Genomic DNA, 17798 nt, shown 5'->3' with positions numbered 1-17798 from the left:
TTTTGAGTTCATGTACATTTACTTAATGCACTTTTTTTTTTTACAAGTTACAACATACTATTTTAGTTTTATAAATTTTGTTTACTTGGTGCACTTTATTTTTATATAATTTTTGTGGCATTTACATTTTTAGTTTTAGTGATATGCACTTCATACATATCAGTCTGTTCACTGTTGTGACTGTACAATGCATATACCTTTGCGAATAAATTGGAATATACGTTTTTTTTTTGTCTGCTGAGTTATCAATATAATGTGATGCACATACTTGAAAACCCCAGGTGGAGCTCTTTTTTTTTTTTTACATTTTGGATTTTAAAAAAAATGCAATATGTATCGTATTGTATCGTATCGTGATATATTTTTTAATAGCTCTTTTAATGATTAAACGCATCCGCAATTTAGCAACAGTAGAGACTGCATTTTACAACAATCACCCATCGTGCTGATTCTGATGGTACGTTTGGGTTTTAGGAAGAAATGACAGCGCATCGCTGTGAAGGGAAGGAAGTTGCGCTAGACAGAATGCGTCTAGTTTGTAATGGTTTAATCTCAAATATCTTCTTTTTATAATCTCTGAAAGCCGAAATCTAAAATAAAATTAGAATATATCCCATAATATCCCAGATCTAAAGTGTAACCACGTTTGAAAGTTTAGTTCTGTCCTCATTGTCACTCATTAAGCAGGGCTTTGGTGTTGTGCCACTGTGGCTCCGCGAGAGATCGCTCTCTCTCTCCTCTGGACTGCGAATAGCTAATTGGATCACAGACAAATGGTTAAATATTATTATATATAGAACTGGCTGGCGAGATAAACATGTTCAAGATTACGTCTTTATAGCAATAAAAAAAATAGTAATTTTCTTAATTTCTCCAGTAACGACAGCAGAACCGATAATGTCCGAGCTTATCGATACAGCGGTCTATTAAAATTCAGCACCGGGGCCCGTTTAATACAGGGTTTCGGTACCCATCCCTACCTGAAAATATGGTTCATTTATTTTGGCACTGCCCATTTGTAAGACCATTTTGGCAAAATATTTGTGATTTTATCACAAAGAACATTGATTGCCAATTGAACATTAAACATTGAAGCAAAAAGCAGTTAAAGCTTTGAAAATTTGTAAATGTTTCAATGTCTTTATGTAGATCCCCTAGTGGCAACTGTTACATTGATTGTTTTTTGTATAAACATTGATTGTTACATTGATTGTTTTTAGTTACATTGTATTTGTAATAAAATTGGTTAATAAAAAAAAAGAAAAGAAAAGTATTTTTCAAAGCCCTAATCTCTATAGAGCAATAATGCTGACAGCTGTCCCAGCATGAGAGAGAAAATGACAGAGACGCGTCCATGAATGAACATCCAAGCACTGTAAAAGTGCAGGAAGGTGTCTCTATTTAGTGCACACAACGTGGAAAAAAACTACAACAGGTAAACGTCAGCTGTGTGGACGCGAACTAATCGTTAACAAATCTCGTTTTTAATTGACACTGATATGGATACTTAATTTCAATATCTATTTAATCTTGTTTTCTGTTACTGCCTGAACGTCACATTTTGTAGCGTAGCCGCAGCCATCCATAGATGAAGATTTGTACTTAACTGTCACCTTTAATGCGTTTACTTTTAGTAAACAATTAACAAACTTTTAGCTTTCAAATTCTGTAAATTTTATTATAAAATACAAGCAATCAATGTCGTTTTGGCGCTCTTTAATGTGGCCTGACAGATCGCTCAATCAGCATTTTGACCTTGGAAAAAGCTTGTATAAAACAGCTTGAGATCAATCATGACACGTAACGTCAAATTTACCTCAGAAAAGCACTTCAATGTTCATAAACTTGTTAGTCAGTTAGAAAAATAACCATAGAAAGGGCCATTTTGCTAAATATAGCTTAATATGCTATATTACGTCATTCCTTATATTTTTATTTAACCTGTTGTCTACGTGAGAAGGAATGGAAGGAGCTAAAAATTAAATTCAACACTGCCGTATAATTGCATATAAAGAGCTTTTAGGGGAATGGGCAAGATGCAACAAAGAGCAGTGAAAACCCCTCCAAACTATCTCTTTTGAGTTGAATGGAAAGCAGCAAAAAGCCACCAATCACTGTGTGAACTGTGAAACATAAAAGTGTCCAAGATTAGGGAGTTTTTCTTATGATATTAAATTTCATGAGTTTTGATCAGGTGTCAGATGGCACTAGCCCCCAATTGGCCAAATAATTGTCCACTTTCGCAGAGTAATTTCCGCTTGCAAATATGAGTGAAACGCTCACACAGTCCTAAAACATACGATGTTTTCAGATCACAGTGAAATCTAAACCAGACCTTGGGGACTGCTGCTCTGCTAATTTAGAGGTGTTGACATTTTCATGCACAACTGGTGAGAAGCAAATTTCATCCTTAAATTGTTATATTTGCCTTTTAATTCCCAACAACAAGAAAATGACAAAAGTATATGTTAAAAAAACAAAAATATGTTAACACTTCATTTGGTAACACTTAGTGTCCTTGATACACGGAGCATGTATTTATTATAGTAATAACAGTAAATTATGCGTAATTACTTGCAACTAACTAACTAACTTTGTTTTAAAGTGTACGAAAGACTCCCAGTAAGAAAAACATGGTCATGCAATTATGCATATAATTTCTCTCCATTGAACTGCATGAATCAGACTGACGCATCAGGTTGTCTTGTCAAGTATCATTTCACACCTTTCAATGCACAAACGTGGAGTTCAAAGGTTAGAGGAACACCTGCTGGACAGGCATCTATGAATGAACATTAGATGTGTAGGGGCAGGGCAGGGAGGAGCCCCACGTAGAATAAACCTGTTCTGCAGGCAAATCTGCCATGAAAGACAGGCCATTTCTTAAAACAACTCCTTGAAACTTACTTGAGCTGGAAAAACCACTTTCTGGTTCCCACAAATTAAGCACAACTATTACATGCAATAGGTAAACGTTTTATTGGTTTTCCTGGTTTCGCTTTTTAGTTTAGAGTTCAATACATTGTTTCCTGTTGGTGGTGGCAGGAAAATTACTTTGTTGTACCAAATGGTCTGTTATCAAAAAGCTGTATTGGGTGCTAATAAAAACACCAAGGCTTAAAACCTTGACCTAAAACAAAACATATAAGCTAGTATTTTGCTCATTCGCAACTCGCAACTCGAACTAAACATTTCCTTCTCTTTCTTTACAGTCGTCATTCGAGTCACAGGCTGATAAAGGAGGACAATGCAGTCAGAGCTGTGATAATAAGCCTGGACATTTAATATGTGCAGCTGGGTGGGAGACGTCAGATTAGCTGAATGAGCCTACTATGTAACCCGTCACGAGATCTTCCACAACTGTCAAAGCAAAAGAGTGTTTCTCCCTCCCAAGCACTTCAGGAAAAACGTAGACTTCACATTTTCGAAAGCTTCCCCAGGAACCTCCTAAATCACAGTCGTATGAGTGTGTGATCCACTGTGCTGCTTATGATTAAACTGTGCTGGTATACAGCTAATGCCATTCCTGTGCTTTGTGAATGTGGATAAGGGCATTCTAGGTTAATCCAGTTAGCGCTCAACATGACAAGCGGATGCTCAACTGTAACACAATAGGACAGAAACAGTGAGGATTAGGGATTGCGTAATGACTAAACACAGTGGAAGAAGTTTCACGTTGATGTTTTTGGAGGGTGTGAAGGGGAATTCCTCGACTGCTGCCGGCTTTGGCCTACAGTTTTATCAGCGGCAATACAGGGGCTTCAGTTCCCAGACTGTTCAACATGTTTTCCCATGTAAATCAACTCCAGAAAAGGGCTGCAAGGCACTTTGTGAGCCACCCAGGTGCTCATATTAAAATGTGAGCTGGCAGAACACTTGATCCAAAGTAATTTGCTGCACATAACACTCATCGTTTTGTCTGCGATAATTTCCCACACTTCATCCTGCTTTGTGCCCTGCATTAAACTGAAACATTTCTATTTTTGGATTTGCTTTAAGGTGCTTCTCTGAACTATACATATCCTAGCATTAAGGTGAACATAAGCCGTTCAGGTGGGGCATTCAGAGAACTGTAGCGAACAAGAGCAACTAAACCTCCATTTGTTCAGCCTAAAATACTTTACCAGTTGACACACATGACCCTGTCTATGCAAGCATGCAACCATCTTATACAGTCAGCCTCAAACATACTGAAACACTTGAAATTTGCTCACACCCAAAAGCAGAGGATCATGACCTGAGAAGCATTAACACGAGTCATGTTACAGCACTAATCCCAAAACGTGCACCATGACCATGTATACTAGGAGCTAAACATGTGGACATCATCCATGCTGATAATAGCAGTCTCTAAGAAAAAGAGGAAAGACACATCTGTCGTTTATACTTAAGTAGTATCACAAGTAGGAATGAGGGAAGCAGAGTGTTCAGAGTGAGTCTGGGGGAGAAGAAACTGTAAGCAGCTTAAATCTCAGCACATGGCGGAGCGGCGACACACGGAGTCACCATATGGCCTTCTCAAGAGAACAGGCTCAGGCCTGCTGAGACCATCCATCTAAGTGTTACAGTAAACGTATAATGGAGCACAACTCAAATGAAAAGAGCCCTGCTGAGCAACCTGGAACTAATTAATTAATTAAAAACACACACACATGTATATATATATTAGGGGTGGAGCCGAACCCGAATACGGTATTCGGAAAGGCACAAATAACGTGTTTTTTACGAATACTTATTTCGAACAAATACTTTAGAAAATATTTGTATTCGGGAACAAGAAAAACTTTATATCAAAAAGCTGCGTTTCCTCACGAGACCGCAGTGCGCGAGTGAGTGAGTGACGTTCAGGAAGAGGTGACTGACACAGGCTGCTCCACACAGCAACAGAGAGGGCTCGGCTGAGCGAAAAAACACTTAACTGCATTACTATTTTTGTTGAATAGATTTTTGTACCTTAACTGGGTTCCGGAGGCAGTTTATAACTTTCGGGAAGTGGAGTTTGATCGGGAGATTATTTCATTACGCTGCATTATTGACGTCTGCAGCCGGGTGCTCTCATGTTCGCTCTGTTTACGTAGCTCTGTTAGCTCCGTAATTATTTGTTTTTATTACATGGCTTGGTTGAATTCTAATGTAGAATGCGGTCTGTTATTTCCATGGTTATTTCTTAATAACAGACCGCTGCTAAGTATAACACACCGTTGCCACGAAAAACAGAGCGTTGCCATGGATTCTAAACGTAGAGACGGAACGGACTATTTTTTTTAGCGGAAGCAATACAATAGTTTTTAAATCAATAAACTCCTTTTTAAATCAATATTTTGAGTCAAATTATTGATTTATTTGGTAGGTAGCCATGTAGTAAAAGGGATAATGTATAGCGAGGTGGTTGTTATAGCGAATACAAACCCTTCAGGCTGATTCAAGACCCCTCCCCTTAGCGTCAGGCTCATAATCAACCGCCTCGCTATACATTATCCCTTACTTATTCTGTCTGTTCAGCGTCCTCCAACAAGGATGGGTGGTGGTGGGATTCATAATGTTCACAATGGTATTTTATTAGTTGTTGGTTTAACCATGGATGAGGTAATGGCTGTTATGTTATTTTCTTTTCAATGACGTTCCTTGGTAGGCTACATGTTCATTGCTGGATTTATATAATTAAAGAATACTTACACTATAACGTAAATTAGAAGTGTAACGCAAAAAAACTAGATTTTTACGCCTATTTTGGATTTTACTCGAATACAAATACAAATACTTTTTCCCCCTCAACAAATACAAATACAGATACAAATACCGGCTGCTTTGCACACCCCTAATATATATATATATATATATATATATATATGCAAATGTTAACCAAAAATTAACCTTTTAAATTATACAAGTGAATACAGTCATCACAACATTTTAATGTACACACTACACACAAAATGGATATAATTTAATAAAGTTAAAAATCAACTTGAAGTTAGAATTAGATTATCTAAACGTAAAAAAGGGGAAATGAGCATGTTTTCTATTTCAATATCTTTTAAAATGTCATTTATTCCTGTGATGGCACAGAATCAGAAATCATTCTAAAACGCAAAATTTTCAAAAAATTTCAATAGTCACTTTTGAAATATTTATTGCTGAACGGAAGTATTAATTTCTTTTCAATTTTTTTATCTTACTGACCCCAAACTTTGGAATGTTAATGAATAGCCTAGCTGCCCAATTTATGTCTAATATCTACTGATACCAATACATTAAAAGTTGAACAAATTTACTGTTTTCAAATATTTTTGTGAATATTATGTAAAAAAATTATAAGTGTGCAATATTAAGTGTTTCAATCAAGTGTTAAAATGTGTACATTTAAACGTAGCAAATTATGTGTGCAACTAACTTACTATCATTAAAAATAATTTTCAAATACCTCAGCATTAAAGGGATAGTTCACTCAAAAATTAAAATTACCCCACAATATACTCAAGCCATTCTGTATATGCCATTCTTCTTTCAGACGAATACAATCGGAGTTATATTAAAAAATACCAAGCTTTATAATGGCAGTGAATGGAGGTCCTGATTTTAAAGCCCAAAATAAGTACATTCTTCCATCAAAAAGTAATCCGTATGACTTCTGGGGGTTAATAAAGTGCCCCTGAAGCGAAGCATAGCATTTGTGCAAGAAAAAGATCCATATTTATAACTTTATAAACTAAAATAACTAGCTTCCGACAAACGGCCGTATGCATCGATTTACGGCCTCCAGTCGTGAAACCGGTCACGAATGAGAAGTCTAAAACGAGAATTTTTAAAGAGAAATGTCGGAGGGTTTCGATGAGGGGAGGAGCTAAAGTTGGTTGCCCAGGCCTATTTGTTTGAACCGTGAGCGGGGGTAAAGCTTCAGCTTCTCCTACATCGCGTCAAGTGTTAGTCTTTTGGCGTAAGTTGACTTGCGTAGGCCATCTGCTGGAAGTTAGTTATCTTAGTTGATAACATTGTTTGGTCATATTTTTCTTACAAAAACCCATTGCTTTGCTTCAGAAGGCCTTTATTAACCCCCAGGAGTAGTATGGATTACTTTTATGATGGATGGATGCACTTTTTTGGATTCAAGATAAGGAACGCCATTCACTGCCATTAAAAAGCTTGGAAGAGCCAGGATATTTTTTAATAGGCTATAACTCCAAATGTGTATGTCTGAAAGAAGATAGTAATATCTAGGATGGCTTGAGGGTGAGTAAATCATGGGATAGTTTACCATTTTGGGTAAAATATCCCTTTAAGCATATATCAAACATCGGCTACCCGGTTCACTAAACCTTTAGCCATATCGGCCGACCACTTCAGATACGTCAGACTTCTTTTTCTAGACATGAGCTGACTGAATTTTTGTTTCTCTTTCACTCTCTCTTTGACACAGGGTCAAGGGAAATATGCCATATGCCAACTGTCTGCACACAATTTACACACATATACACAGACCTTCAACCTCAAGGCCTGACATGTCCGCTCAGATCAGCCGTTCCACATCATGGTCCTGTGCTGTTCTGTCTGACCCTGTTAGCAATGCTGACTGTAGATAGGCTAACAAAGCTTGAGTGTTTTGCCAATGAGGCAATGCCAACAGTACTGGAATTATACAGGCTACATAAGAGCTCTAAAGGGACTGGGCTGGAGTTGTCAACAGCTTACAGTAGTTTTTAAATATTGAATTAAGCATGTTTGCTTTTTTCCTATCAGTGTACTTTAGGGATCGCTAGCTCGTGAGCAAATGCCCAAGGTTAAACACAAAAAAACTTGTTTTACTGTATGTAGACTTGGTTCAAAGCTAGTTCAGCAGGATCTCTCACGTGCACACACATTAAGAAAACACAGAGGAAATCCAAATTAAAAGGACAAAGCAAAGTGCTTTTAGTGCAGTTAGTGAGACAGATGTGTAACAATCTAAAGTGTTCCCAAGGGAGGCTAGACTGTCAAATTTAGATAGCAGCATTTCTTTGCCATTTCTGCAAAAGAAGCCAATTATTTCTTAAGTTTTTTAAAGTATGGGATAGAGCACGTGCTTGAAGAAAAATCTAACAAGACCTGCAAACAAAGAATCAAAAAAGGTGCAAACAACAATCTTTCCCCATTTGTCTATGGATACATGCTATACGAGACAGTTTATTTCACCCTTAGTACAGAATAATTCCCCAAACTTTTGACCAATGAACTGCAATTACTCTTCCAATTACTTCTCGAAGGCTTAACCTACTTGGTAAGTTTTGGGATATTTTGATTCCATAATGTCTTCTTTGAGACCATTGAAAAGAAAACATAAAATACACATTAAAGTGTTAATTTTATTACACTCTCTATTTGCGACTGAAGATTTAAATTACAATACATCTTTAAAGGCCAAGTTTATTTTTTCCCTCAGACCAGAAATGTCCACTTCAGCTGCACTTACATAAAGCAAACTTTTAGTTGTATTCCTATTTATATTCTGAAGGCTTTAAGAGAGGAGTTTGTTAATTTATCATTCATCTAACTCATATAAAGTTTTATTCCTGAAAACATAGGGAAATTCTTTTTCTGGCTGTCGACAGTATTTTCTCATCATTGCAAATGTGTGCTTATTTGTTTAGACAGTTCCTAATTTGTATGTTTACTATACAATTTTAGAAAATGTGTAATACAAAACATATGTCCTAATGTGCTGCGATTCATCAAATGGGTTAGTAAAGTGATATCTTTTAGTTACATTTTTTTAACCCCATTTACCTCTGATGTCCTGCCTTAAATCACTTTATAAAGACTGGACCCACCAAGACAAAATTCTAGCCCATGAAATGAAAAGTACAACTAAGAATACAATGCGTATATTAAAATTTCCTGATTTTTCAAGCTTGCTGTGACAGTGGAACCCTTGAAAAGAGAGCACTGGTTTAACCAGTCACATCCATGTGTGTCAAAACAGCTACAAGTATATGCATAATTTATAGTTGAGGTTGGCAAGTAGAGAGACATGCACGAAGGCACACATGACATGTAAGTGCTGGGTCATCATGGCAGTCTTACCTTAGGCAGCTCTCTCAGCTGGTTGGCGTCCAGGAGCAGCTCCTCCAGACTGCGGTTGTAGCGGTAGATCTCATCGGGCACCGCAGTGAGCGAGCAGTGCCGCTTATCCACAGACTCAACGTGACGGTTGCACCGCCACAGCGGGATACACTTCAGCATGTCCCGGGCGCACTCAGCCACTCCGCATCGGGGACTCACTTAAGCAGCCAAATGATGAAGATACAGGCTGGTGCTGCCGCGTGTCACTCCCTGGACCTTATCCACCAAAAGCAGTCAAATAAAAGCCCCTGCGTGAACGTTTCTCCAGCAAATGTCCACTGACTCCAATGATGGAAAGATTCATCCAGATGATTAGTCCAGTCAAGAGTTAATGAGAGTTAGCTCTTCATAAAGAGCTTATTTCACCATACACAAGACGAGTTACTCAGCAAATTCACAGTTTGGTTCAATTTCAGCCGCGTGAAATCAATTTCACACTCACATTTTATGTTGTAGATTACACAGTTTTGCAGCATAAAAATCTCATCGCTGAATTAGACGAGATTATGTCGCACGGAACAAGTGACGCCATTTAGCCGTTAACATGTAGAATAAGCGGGGTTTAAATACGCCAAAATACGTTGGTTAATGGCACGTGCCCTTTTATCAGACACAGTTTGTCATGTAATACTAAAAAAAGAGATCTAATAATCAAACTACATCATATCCGTGAGGCTGCTGTAGGCTACACACGACGATATGCTACAGCTAACTGATTAACCAGCTGCAGAATGCTATACTTCTAAAAAATACACCAGCCAGCCTCTAAACAAAGACAAAACAACTCCAAACTACTTACAGAGGTGCGTGTCTCTGAGATATGTTAGATATAAGAGGGACTGTTATGATGAGATCACATACACAGCAGCAACAGGCTAAGAGCAGCAGGCCGGTCTGTGTGTATTTGGGGGGGGGGGGCTGGGCTTGATCTCACCCGCTCCAGAGACACTCCACCGGCTTTGTGCTCCTCTGCTGCTCGTCCTAGTTTCGAGTCCAGACTGGTTCGTCACAAACCTCTATATCCTCTTCATGTAGATTGTTAGCTTTAGGACGGACGCGCGCGACGCTCCTCCTGGGCTTTATCTGCCAGGGAATTTCCTGCTCTTGTAGGCGAGTGTTTGGAGGTACTGAGTAAAGTACGCCTTCAGTAGCTGATACATTCCCAGCTCCGCCTCACTGTTGTGAGTCTCTCTGAGCGCCTCTCGCACGCAACTCCAACGGCACACAGCATCACTCTTGCTCCTGTGAATAGCGACCTCTAGGAGTCTGGAGGAAGAAGGGAGCGCGGAAGTGAAGCTAATGCTCGTGCGCCGCCGTGCGGAAAGGTTGTGGTACTGCAGCGTCGCATGGGAAGGCTGTTGCTCGAGGCCCGTCTTTTTTACAGTCTATGCTCGAGGCCCGTTTGGTCTTTTGACATGACATGAAACATTGCTGTTATAAAAAAAGTCTAACAATTTAAATAGCAAATAACAGTTTTTGCACTGTCTGAGACCTAACGTTAGAGTGTCCCCCGTTTCTACTAGCCTAGCAAGGAGCAGAGCGAGCGTTTTCAGTATATAGAAGTTTAGCTTCACGCGAGCTTAACCCGTTTAATCCCAAATTTTTTCTTGCAACTTGAGTACTTGCATTTTACTCCTTAGACCTCCCTAACACTCAAACATTATGCCTTTTTTGATTTTATGTTGGTTAAGTTAGTGAAATATTAGGTTTTATACTCGGTCACAATAGTGACCGGTGGGAAACACCATAGTCAGAATTCATACAAATTCTTCAATTAGACCTATTGACACAATTCATTCTAAGACATCCAATACCTCGTTTTGTCATTTCGTGAAGGAGGCTTAGTGAGGTGAAAAGGTTGTCATGTACAAAGTTACACCCTGGAGGAACTTCTGGTTGTTCGGCTAGACCCCTATGGGATAGACCATGATTTCACTTGAGCCCTGTTCTAGGCCAGTTTCAGGGAGATGTGTGTGCACTCATTCAGTGCACTGAAGATGGGCTGTACGTTGTAGAAAGGGTTGTTTGTGGTCATGTGTGGGGCACACCAATTGGTTGTCATGAACATCTGCCTAATCCTCCAGATAGTTCACCTCTGCATCGCCATTCAATAGTCTACTTGGCAAATGGGCCATTTCACCAATGGTACTCCCTATCTGAGCCATCACTATCTCAGTCACTTTCAATTTGGGGGGTGGGGGGAGGGGGTCACGTACGTCTAGAAGGTCCAACACATTGAAAGTTTCTGGGATACTGATAACTACATTGAACAAAATTATAAACGCAACACTTTTGTTTTTGCCCCATTTTTCATAAGCTGAACTCAAAGATCTAAGACCTTTTCTATGTACACAAAAGGCCTATTTCTCTCAAATATTGTTCACAAACCTGTCTAAATCTGTGTTAGTGAGCACTTCTCCTTTGTCAAGATCATCCATCCCCCTCACAGGTGTGGCATATGTTCAGTGTAGGATTGCCAATACCTGCCAATACCAGCCAATACCTGTGTTTTCAATTGAAGCACTGTGTTATACTACCGGTCACAATTGTGACCGTAAACAAATTTACAAGTCTTACGATCAAAATATATATGCAGGAGTATAATTCTCAAAATATATCAGTAGTAGACCCTTTAAAGGATATATGTACAAAATATGATAGTTCTATCTGTTAATTAAGATGTTTTACATACTACTTTTTGTAGTAGTCTGAGGAAGACATCTTCTTCTAGATGTGCAAGCAGGAAGTAAACTGATCTGGTCATGTGACCTTTCACACTAGTCACATGACATTGATAGATTTTAATCAAGACAATCTATTTCGTCATTTAAAAGTTGATTTTCTTGCCCAAAGTCAATAACAACATTTTTAGAGCATCCAGAAATAAGAAAAAAGATGCGGTCACAATTGTGACCGGTGGGATTAAACGGGTTAAAGCTCAACTTCCATTGGAATTAATTGAAAACACTCACTCCGCTACGTTCCAGTGGACGCGCTAGTGTAATGGGCGTTGAAATGAAACGCGCGTAATCACGCAGTAGTGTGAATCTGGCGGTAGATCGCGCGTCCACAAAAAAATAAAAAATAAAATAAATAAAAAGAAAAGAAAAGAAACGTATAAAATAATGAAAATAATAAACTTTCAACTAAACATTCAGAACATTTAGAACGTTCTAAAGAAAGCTTAGCCTATATATATATATATACTGGACATGTCAGCAAGGTTACAAACTCGCACTGTACCCAGTACTATGGGATGATTTTAGTATCAAAATGATTAACACGTGCAAGCTCACTTATCAATGAACTTGATACATGTTGCAGAAATGTTTTATCCATGCCTTTCAACTTGTGTGTGCAAAATTCAAAATTGAATGAATGTGAAGCAATTTGTACAAATAGAGACATTTTTGTGAATACAAATGTTTTCCTTTGTATTAGTGTATCATAATTTGCACATGCAACACAGAAGACGTGCATGTGTGGATCAGGTGACGCGCGTGCATTCATTGACTCGATTCATTGAGTCGATCCTATTTGATTCATTTGGATTTTGAGACTTTCATTTCGCGGGTTTCGCCTTGCACGATCCACACACAGCTGTCTGAGAAAAGCTGCTACCACTAGATGGCATTATGCTGCTAAAACAGACAACGGCAGCATAATCAAGCGTTCTTCCGCATTTAAGACGCTTAATGAGAGTGATATTGAAGCACCAAATTTAGTACACAATAATATAGGCCTACCCTATTAATAAAGCATACTTTATAGAGGCAAACATTACGTCAGATTAGGAACAACACCCATAGAAAACCATTATAAAACGCTTAACGTGCAATCGCGCGTTGCATGTTCAATAAGGTGTATTGGCTACTGAGTTTAAATATCACCGTCTTACTGCATTGACGTTAAGCTTTTTCTTTATAATATGCTCTATGGGAGGAAAACTATATAGCCTACAGACAAGAGACTACATGAACGCAACGCACAAATAACCCAACAAATAACCCAACTGTGGGTTATTTTAACCCAATGCATTGGGTTAAATACCAGTTGGGTTAAAATAACCCAACAGTTTAGTTAAATATTTATTTTTATTTATGACGTTATTTTAATAAATAAAATGCACTGTTTTCAAATACAGTATTTGTTTTATTTGTATAAAACAATACATATGTTTCAACAAATATATATTTTAAATTACAAACTATATATTGGGAGTCTAGCATTTAATGTAAATATACATAGTGTAAATAAATTCAAAATACACAAGTGTACAACACACATATATTATATACATATATTATTATAATAAATTCAAAACCTATGCAAATATGTACGAACAGTACACATTCAAAACCTACACAAACATGTACATTGAGTACAAATACATAAAATACATACAGCACACAAAAATTCAAAATGAACACTAAATTTAAAATTACACATTAAATTCAAAACCTATACAAATATGTACAGAATACACAAAGAACATTAAATCCTAATCACAACTTTATTAAAATGTCTTCAACTGTACACTGAATGCATTGATGCGTTATTGTAAACATGCCTTAAGTAATAAAACTACAAATACATATGTTGACTACTGGACCTAATGATGATCAAAGTTCTTAATGAGGCAGCAATGTGTTGAAGGAACTCTTCCAGATATATTAAAGTTTGCAAGCTACAAAAACTCCCAAATGGGTGCAGAGGTCTTGAAATAGTTTGTCATAGATGTTAAACATTTTTTTTTAAACAGATCCATTGCTTGAAATAAAGTCTTCTGTTCAACTGCTTTCACACTGAATATGATAAAAACTTGCGAGTTCTCTTTGTCCCCAAGCATCAAGTCACGTGGATCCGGGCTTGTCTCACTGTTCAGATAGGCACCATGTCAGTTCCACTTCCAACCTTAAAAGAATAAATAAAGTTCAATTGGGCATGCACTGTGACAACATCAACAGTGTTAAATTATGAAAAAGTTACATCACAGCAGTGCTGTGTTGGATTAAATTATGGTCACTCTAATTAGTCATTACACCGGCTGTTAAAGGGTTAGTTCACCCAAAAATGTAAATTCTGTCCTTAATTACTTGCCCTCATATCATTCCAAACCTGTAAGACTTTTGTTCATCTTTGGAACATAAATAAAGATATTTTTGATGAGTCTGAGAGGTTTTTGTCCCTTCATTGACACCTACGCAACAATCACTTTTAAGCCCCAGAAAGGAAGCAAAGACGTCATTAAAGTAATCCATGTGACTCCAGTGGTTCAACCTCAATTTTATGAAGTGTGATGAGTGTATTCTATCCCTAAATTATAATTGACCACTTTATTTGCAAAATATTAAACTCAAATGCATGTTCACGAGAGCACCTCGATGCATGCGTATTGTGTTAAATGCGAGCGCAGACGACAAGAGCTTGAGCGTGAACACAACAATTATGATTTTTTGCACAAAGCACTCGCGTCGGTTCATAAAATGATTAGTTCATTTTGTGTTGACCGCGCATGCACAACATCCTATAAGTTCTGTACTGGAAACAGAAATGATTAGTAGATCTCTTGAGTCTTCGGTCCAATTCTTTCGTTCTTCCCGTCAGCCCCATAGAGGCTATGCTGTCAGTACCGGAAAGAGAAATGATTAGTTCACCTCTCGAGTCTTCGGGTCTGAGTCTTTCGTTCTTTTGTCACGTGATGTGATGTGACAGCGCTGGACACATAAAGAAGTTAATAATTCCCAAACTTTCTTATAATAATTTCTTTTAACTTTCTTATATTTTTTTAACAGTAACATGCTGCGTTTTTGGTCTCAAATTATAGCTTTTTAATTTCTTTCAATTTATAATTGAAGATTTTCTGTTATGATGGTTCTTTTCCATATGAATGTGGTACGAAAGAGTTGGTAATGCTTTAAACTTTCTATGATGGGGAAAATCACTTTGCTAAAGATATATATTATACTTATAATCCAATAAAAACACACAGTTACGTGACATAAAACTGAACGACTTAGTTGACGACAACGAGATGAACTAATCAATTCTGTATCCGGTACCGGCTGCATAGCTTCAGTCTATGGGGCTGTTACGTGTAGAAAGGAATGACTCGAACTCGAAGTCGATAGACTCGAAACGTGAACAAATCAATTCTGTATCCGGTACCGACTGCATAGCTCACTTTATGAGGATGTCACGGGATGAATGAACGGCTTAGATCAGGAGGTGAGGTAAACTAACAGACTGCATAGCCTGAAATTAATTAATTAAGCATTTCCGTTTCTCATAATTTGGCCATAATTTTTTGGTGAATGTGTTTGGTGAATTTGGCAATTGACATGAACGAAATAACTTGAAAAAAGGAGATTCAAAGATCCGAGTCAGTAAAATTTTCCAAACTTCCCACTACTACTGTACAGTAGCTTTCGGCAGTCTGTAAAAATATAACGCAGATTTCTTGTCAAATCTAGTTGTGTGTTTTGTGTGTTTTTTGCAGCAGTCATTATGCCACTCAGTGGGCGTAACCGTAGTCACTCGACAGTGACGTCACGTGCATACTCTCTATTCTGAACATCATTAAACTCACCATTCCAAGAAAACTGTGAAGTCTGGGATGTTCTCTAATGGTTTCTTTGATAGTTTTTGTTCCAGAGGACCAATTCCACGCACTGCAGTTTATTGAGTTGGTGTTTGTCTCATGAACTCCTCGACTTGGCTGTGAGGACTTCTTGCTTTCTTTTGCCACTCAATCATTGTCAGTCATCAGACAGCTTAGACTCTACTGAAATGAAAACATAATGTATTAAAATGAGGGAAGACAGCTGAAAAAACAAACATAAGCAATTAACTGGATCTGTAGTAGTCCCAGCACTGCACATTTGGTCTCTCTAATCATTATTCAACTTACCAGCTTGTTAGTAGAGGGACTCCAAAACTGGTGCCAGATAAGGAAGACATCCAAAATGTGTACTGTTGTACACTGTCCAGGACCAGAGTTGAGAACCATTGTCATCCAGCAGTGTAAAACTTTCATTTACTCCTTCCTGTGTTAAGAAATATTTTCAGAAAAGTAAACTAGTCCTTAAAAATAAGTTTGTAAAAACCCTTTTATATATCACTTATTTCAATAGCTTACTCACCTTGAAAGGTTTCAATTAAAAGGCAGAAGATCAACTGTTGTAGTCTGCTTCACAAATTAACCCATTTGTCTAAAACAAAACTATATCACACTTAGTACAACATTTAAATAAAAGGCAAAAACTTCATACGAAAAAAAGTACTTTAATTGGATGCTTCAGTCACTCCTGTATTAATACAGTTGTATGCACATACATGACTATTTATATAACAACATTCATTATGAATATACCACATTTCTGCCAAAATACCATAGTTGCACTTTGTGTTACTACAGTAAATCAAGGTAAACTGTGTTTTGGAAAACATAAACTTTCTTTAACTAATCATGAACTAATCGTTTATTTGTTGCACAGTGTTTCACGCTTCAATGTTGTTGGGAATATCTGCACTTTTTCATCTTTCTTTCATCTCGGAGATTTCAGCGAATTCAATCACTTCAGTAATAATGTGCTGATTGTTTTCTTTAAAACAAGACCAAACTTAGGTCTGTATTCCAAAGCATTCTTGAATTACAACTATTTAAGTTTGTATGGTGCATTTTAATGTCAATTATCAAAAGGGGGGGGGGGGGGGGTGACAGCTAAGGGGTTAACTCATGTGAAGTTCTGTCTTGGTTGTAGCCAATGTTGGCCTACTGTTGAGAAAATAACCTTGTATGGCTAACAAATTTTATGGCCTGCTGTCACCTTTCTAGTTTTAGCATTAATTTGCAAACCATAACATATTATATATTTATTTTTTTAATGGAATTTGATATTTACTGCAATTTCGTTTGTTAAAAAGGCAACAAATCGCCAATTCGCGCCAGTGACGTCTAGCAAGATTCCTGAGGTAAGCCTACAATGTAAATGATTTCTGTTGTTTTCACAGTATTATTGCTGTATTATCAGTGAAAGTTTACAGTAGAAACAGTTTACAGTAAGTTTCTGTCAATTTGATAGCTTTTACAGTATTGTTGCTGTATTTCCAGCTTTGTCTTACTGTAGAAACGATTTACAGGAAAGTTGCTGTCAATTACAGTAATCCATATATTACTGTTAAATTGATGACAGTAATATTCCAACAGACAAGCCCAACAGAGGAAATTTTTTGGTTTTGAGGTAATTTCAGTTCAGGAATTTTTTTTAATACAACAGTTTGCTAAACCGCAGTAAGTGTGATAGCTACAGATCTCCTTCTTTTCGTTTTCTTTCTTGCTGCATTAAAGATGAAATGGTTTAACTTGTTTTCGAGCAGGCACAGTAAGGAAAAAACTCGCAGATTAGGGCAATCGGGTTGTAGCTCTGCTTCAACTGTGCGATGCAATGACGCACGACAAAGCTGAAAATCGGCCGACTAAAAAAAAAAAAAATGTCGCACGAGTCAGAACTCGGCTCAAAATCAGACGAAGATCGCAGTGTAGGCCTATGCCCAGCCTCAAGGCAGGCATACACTGTGCGATGTCTGTGTGATTTCAGCAAGGTTACCTACTCACATTGAACGAGTAGATCGCATGCGATGTAAAGCCAAAACTCCGGATTTTTGTGCTCACACTATAGCCTACTATCCGAACGTCGAGG

The 17798-nt window shown here is 37.7% G+C and overlaps 1 protein-coding gene across 50 annotated transcripts in view; it reads right to left on the bottom strand.

The window, feature by feature from the left end:
- The window catches only part of scrib (scribble planar cell polarity protein), a 116390-nt gene extending 106026 nt beyond the window's left edge, over positions 1–10364 (bottom strand). For 10 of the 50 annotated variants that reach the window (XM_077229184.1, XM_077229173.1, XM_077229193.1 and 7 more), the window contains exon 1: positions 9058–10358. In XM_077229184.1, coding sequence (XP_077085299.1) covers positions 9058–9216 — 159 coding nt within the window. In that variant the 5' untranslated portion in view covers positions 9217–10358. Of the gene's footprint in view, positions 1–9057 lie in introns of all 50 variants that reach the window. The other 40 variants (XM_077229190.1, XM_077229210.1, XM_077229200.1 and 37 more) reach the window with 8 other exon arrangements.
- Positions 10365–17798: the final 7434 nt, after the last annotated feature.

This window comes from Siphateles boraxobius, unplaced genomic scaffold, assembly GCF_051911475.1.
Source record: "Siphateles boraxobius isolate OS27281-9 unplaced genomic scaffold, OSU_SipBor_1 130, whole genome shotgun sequence".
Taxonomy (NCBI): Eukaryota; Metazoa; Chordata; class Actinopteri; order Cypriniformes; family Leuciscidae; genus Siphateles; species Siphateles boraxobius.
The sequence above is the reverse complement of the archived record's forward strand: the minus strand, read 5'-3'. Positions and strand labels throughout refer to the sequence as shown.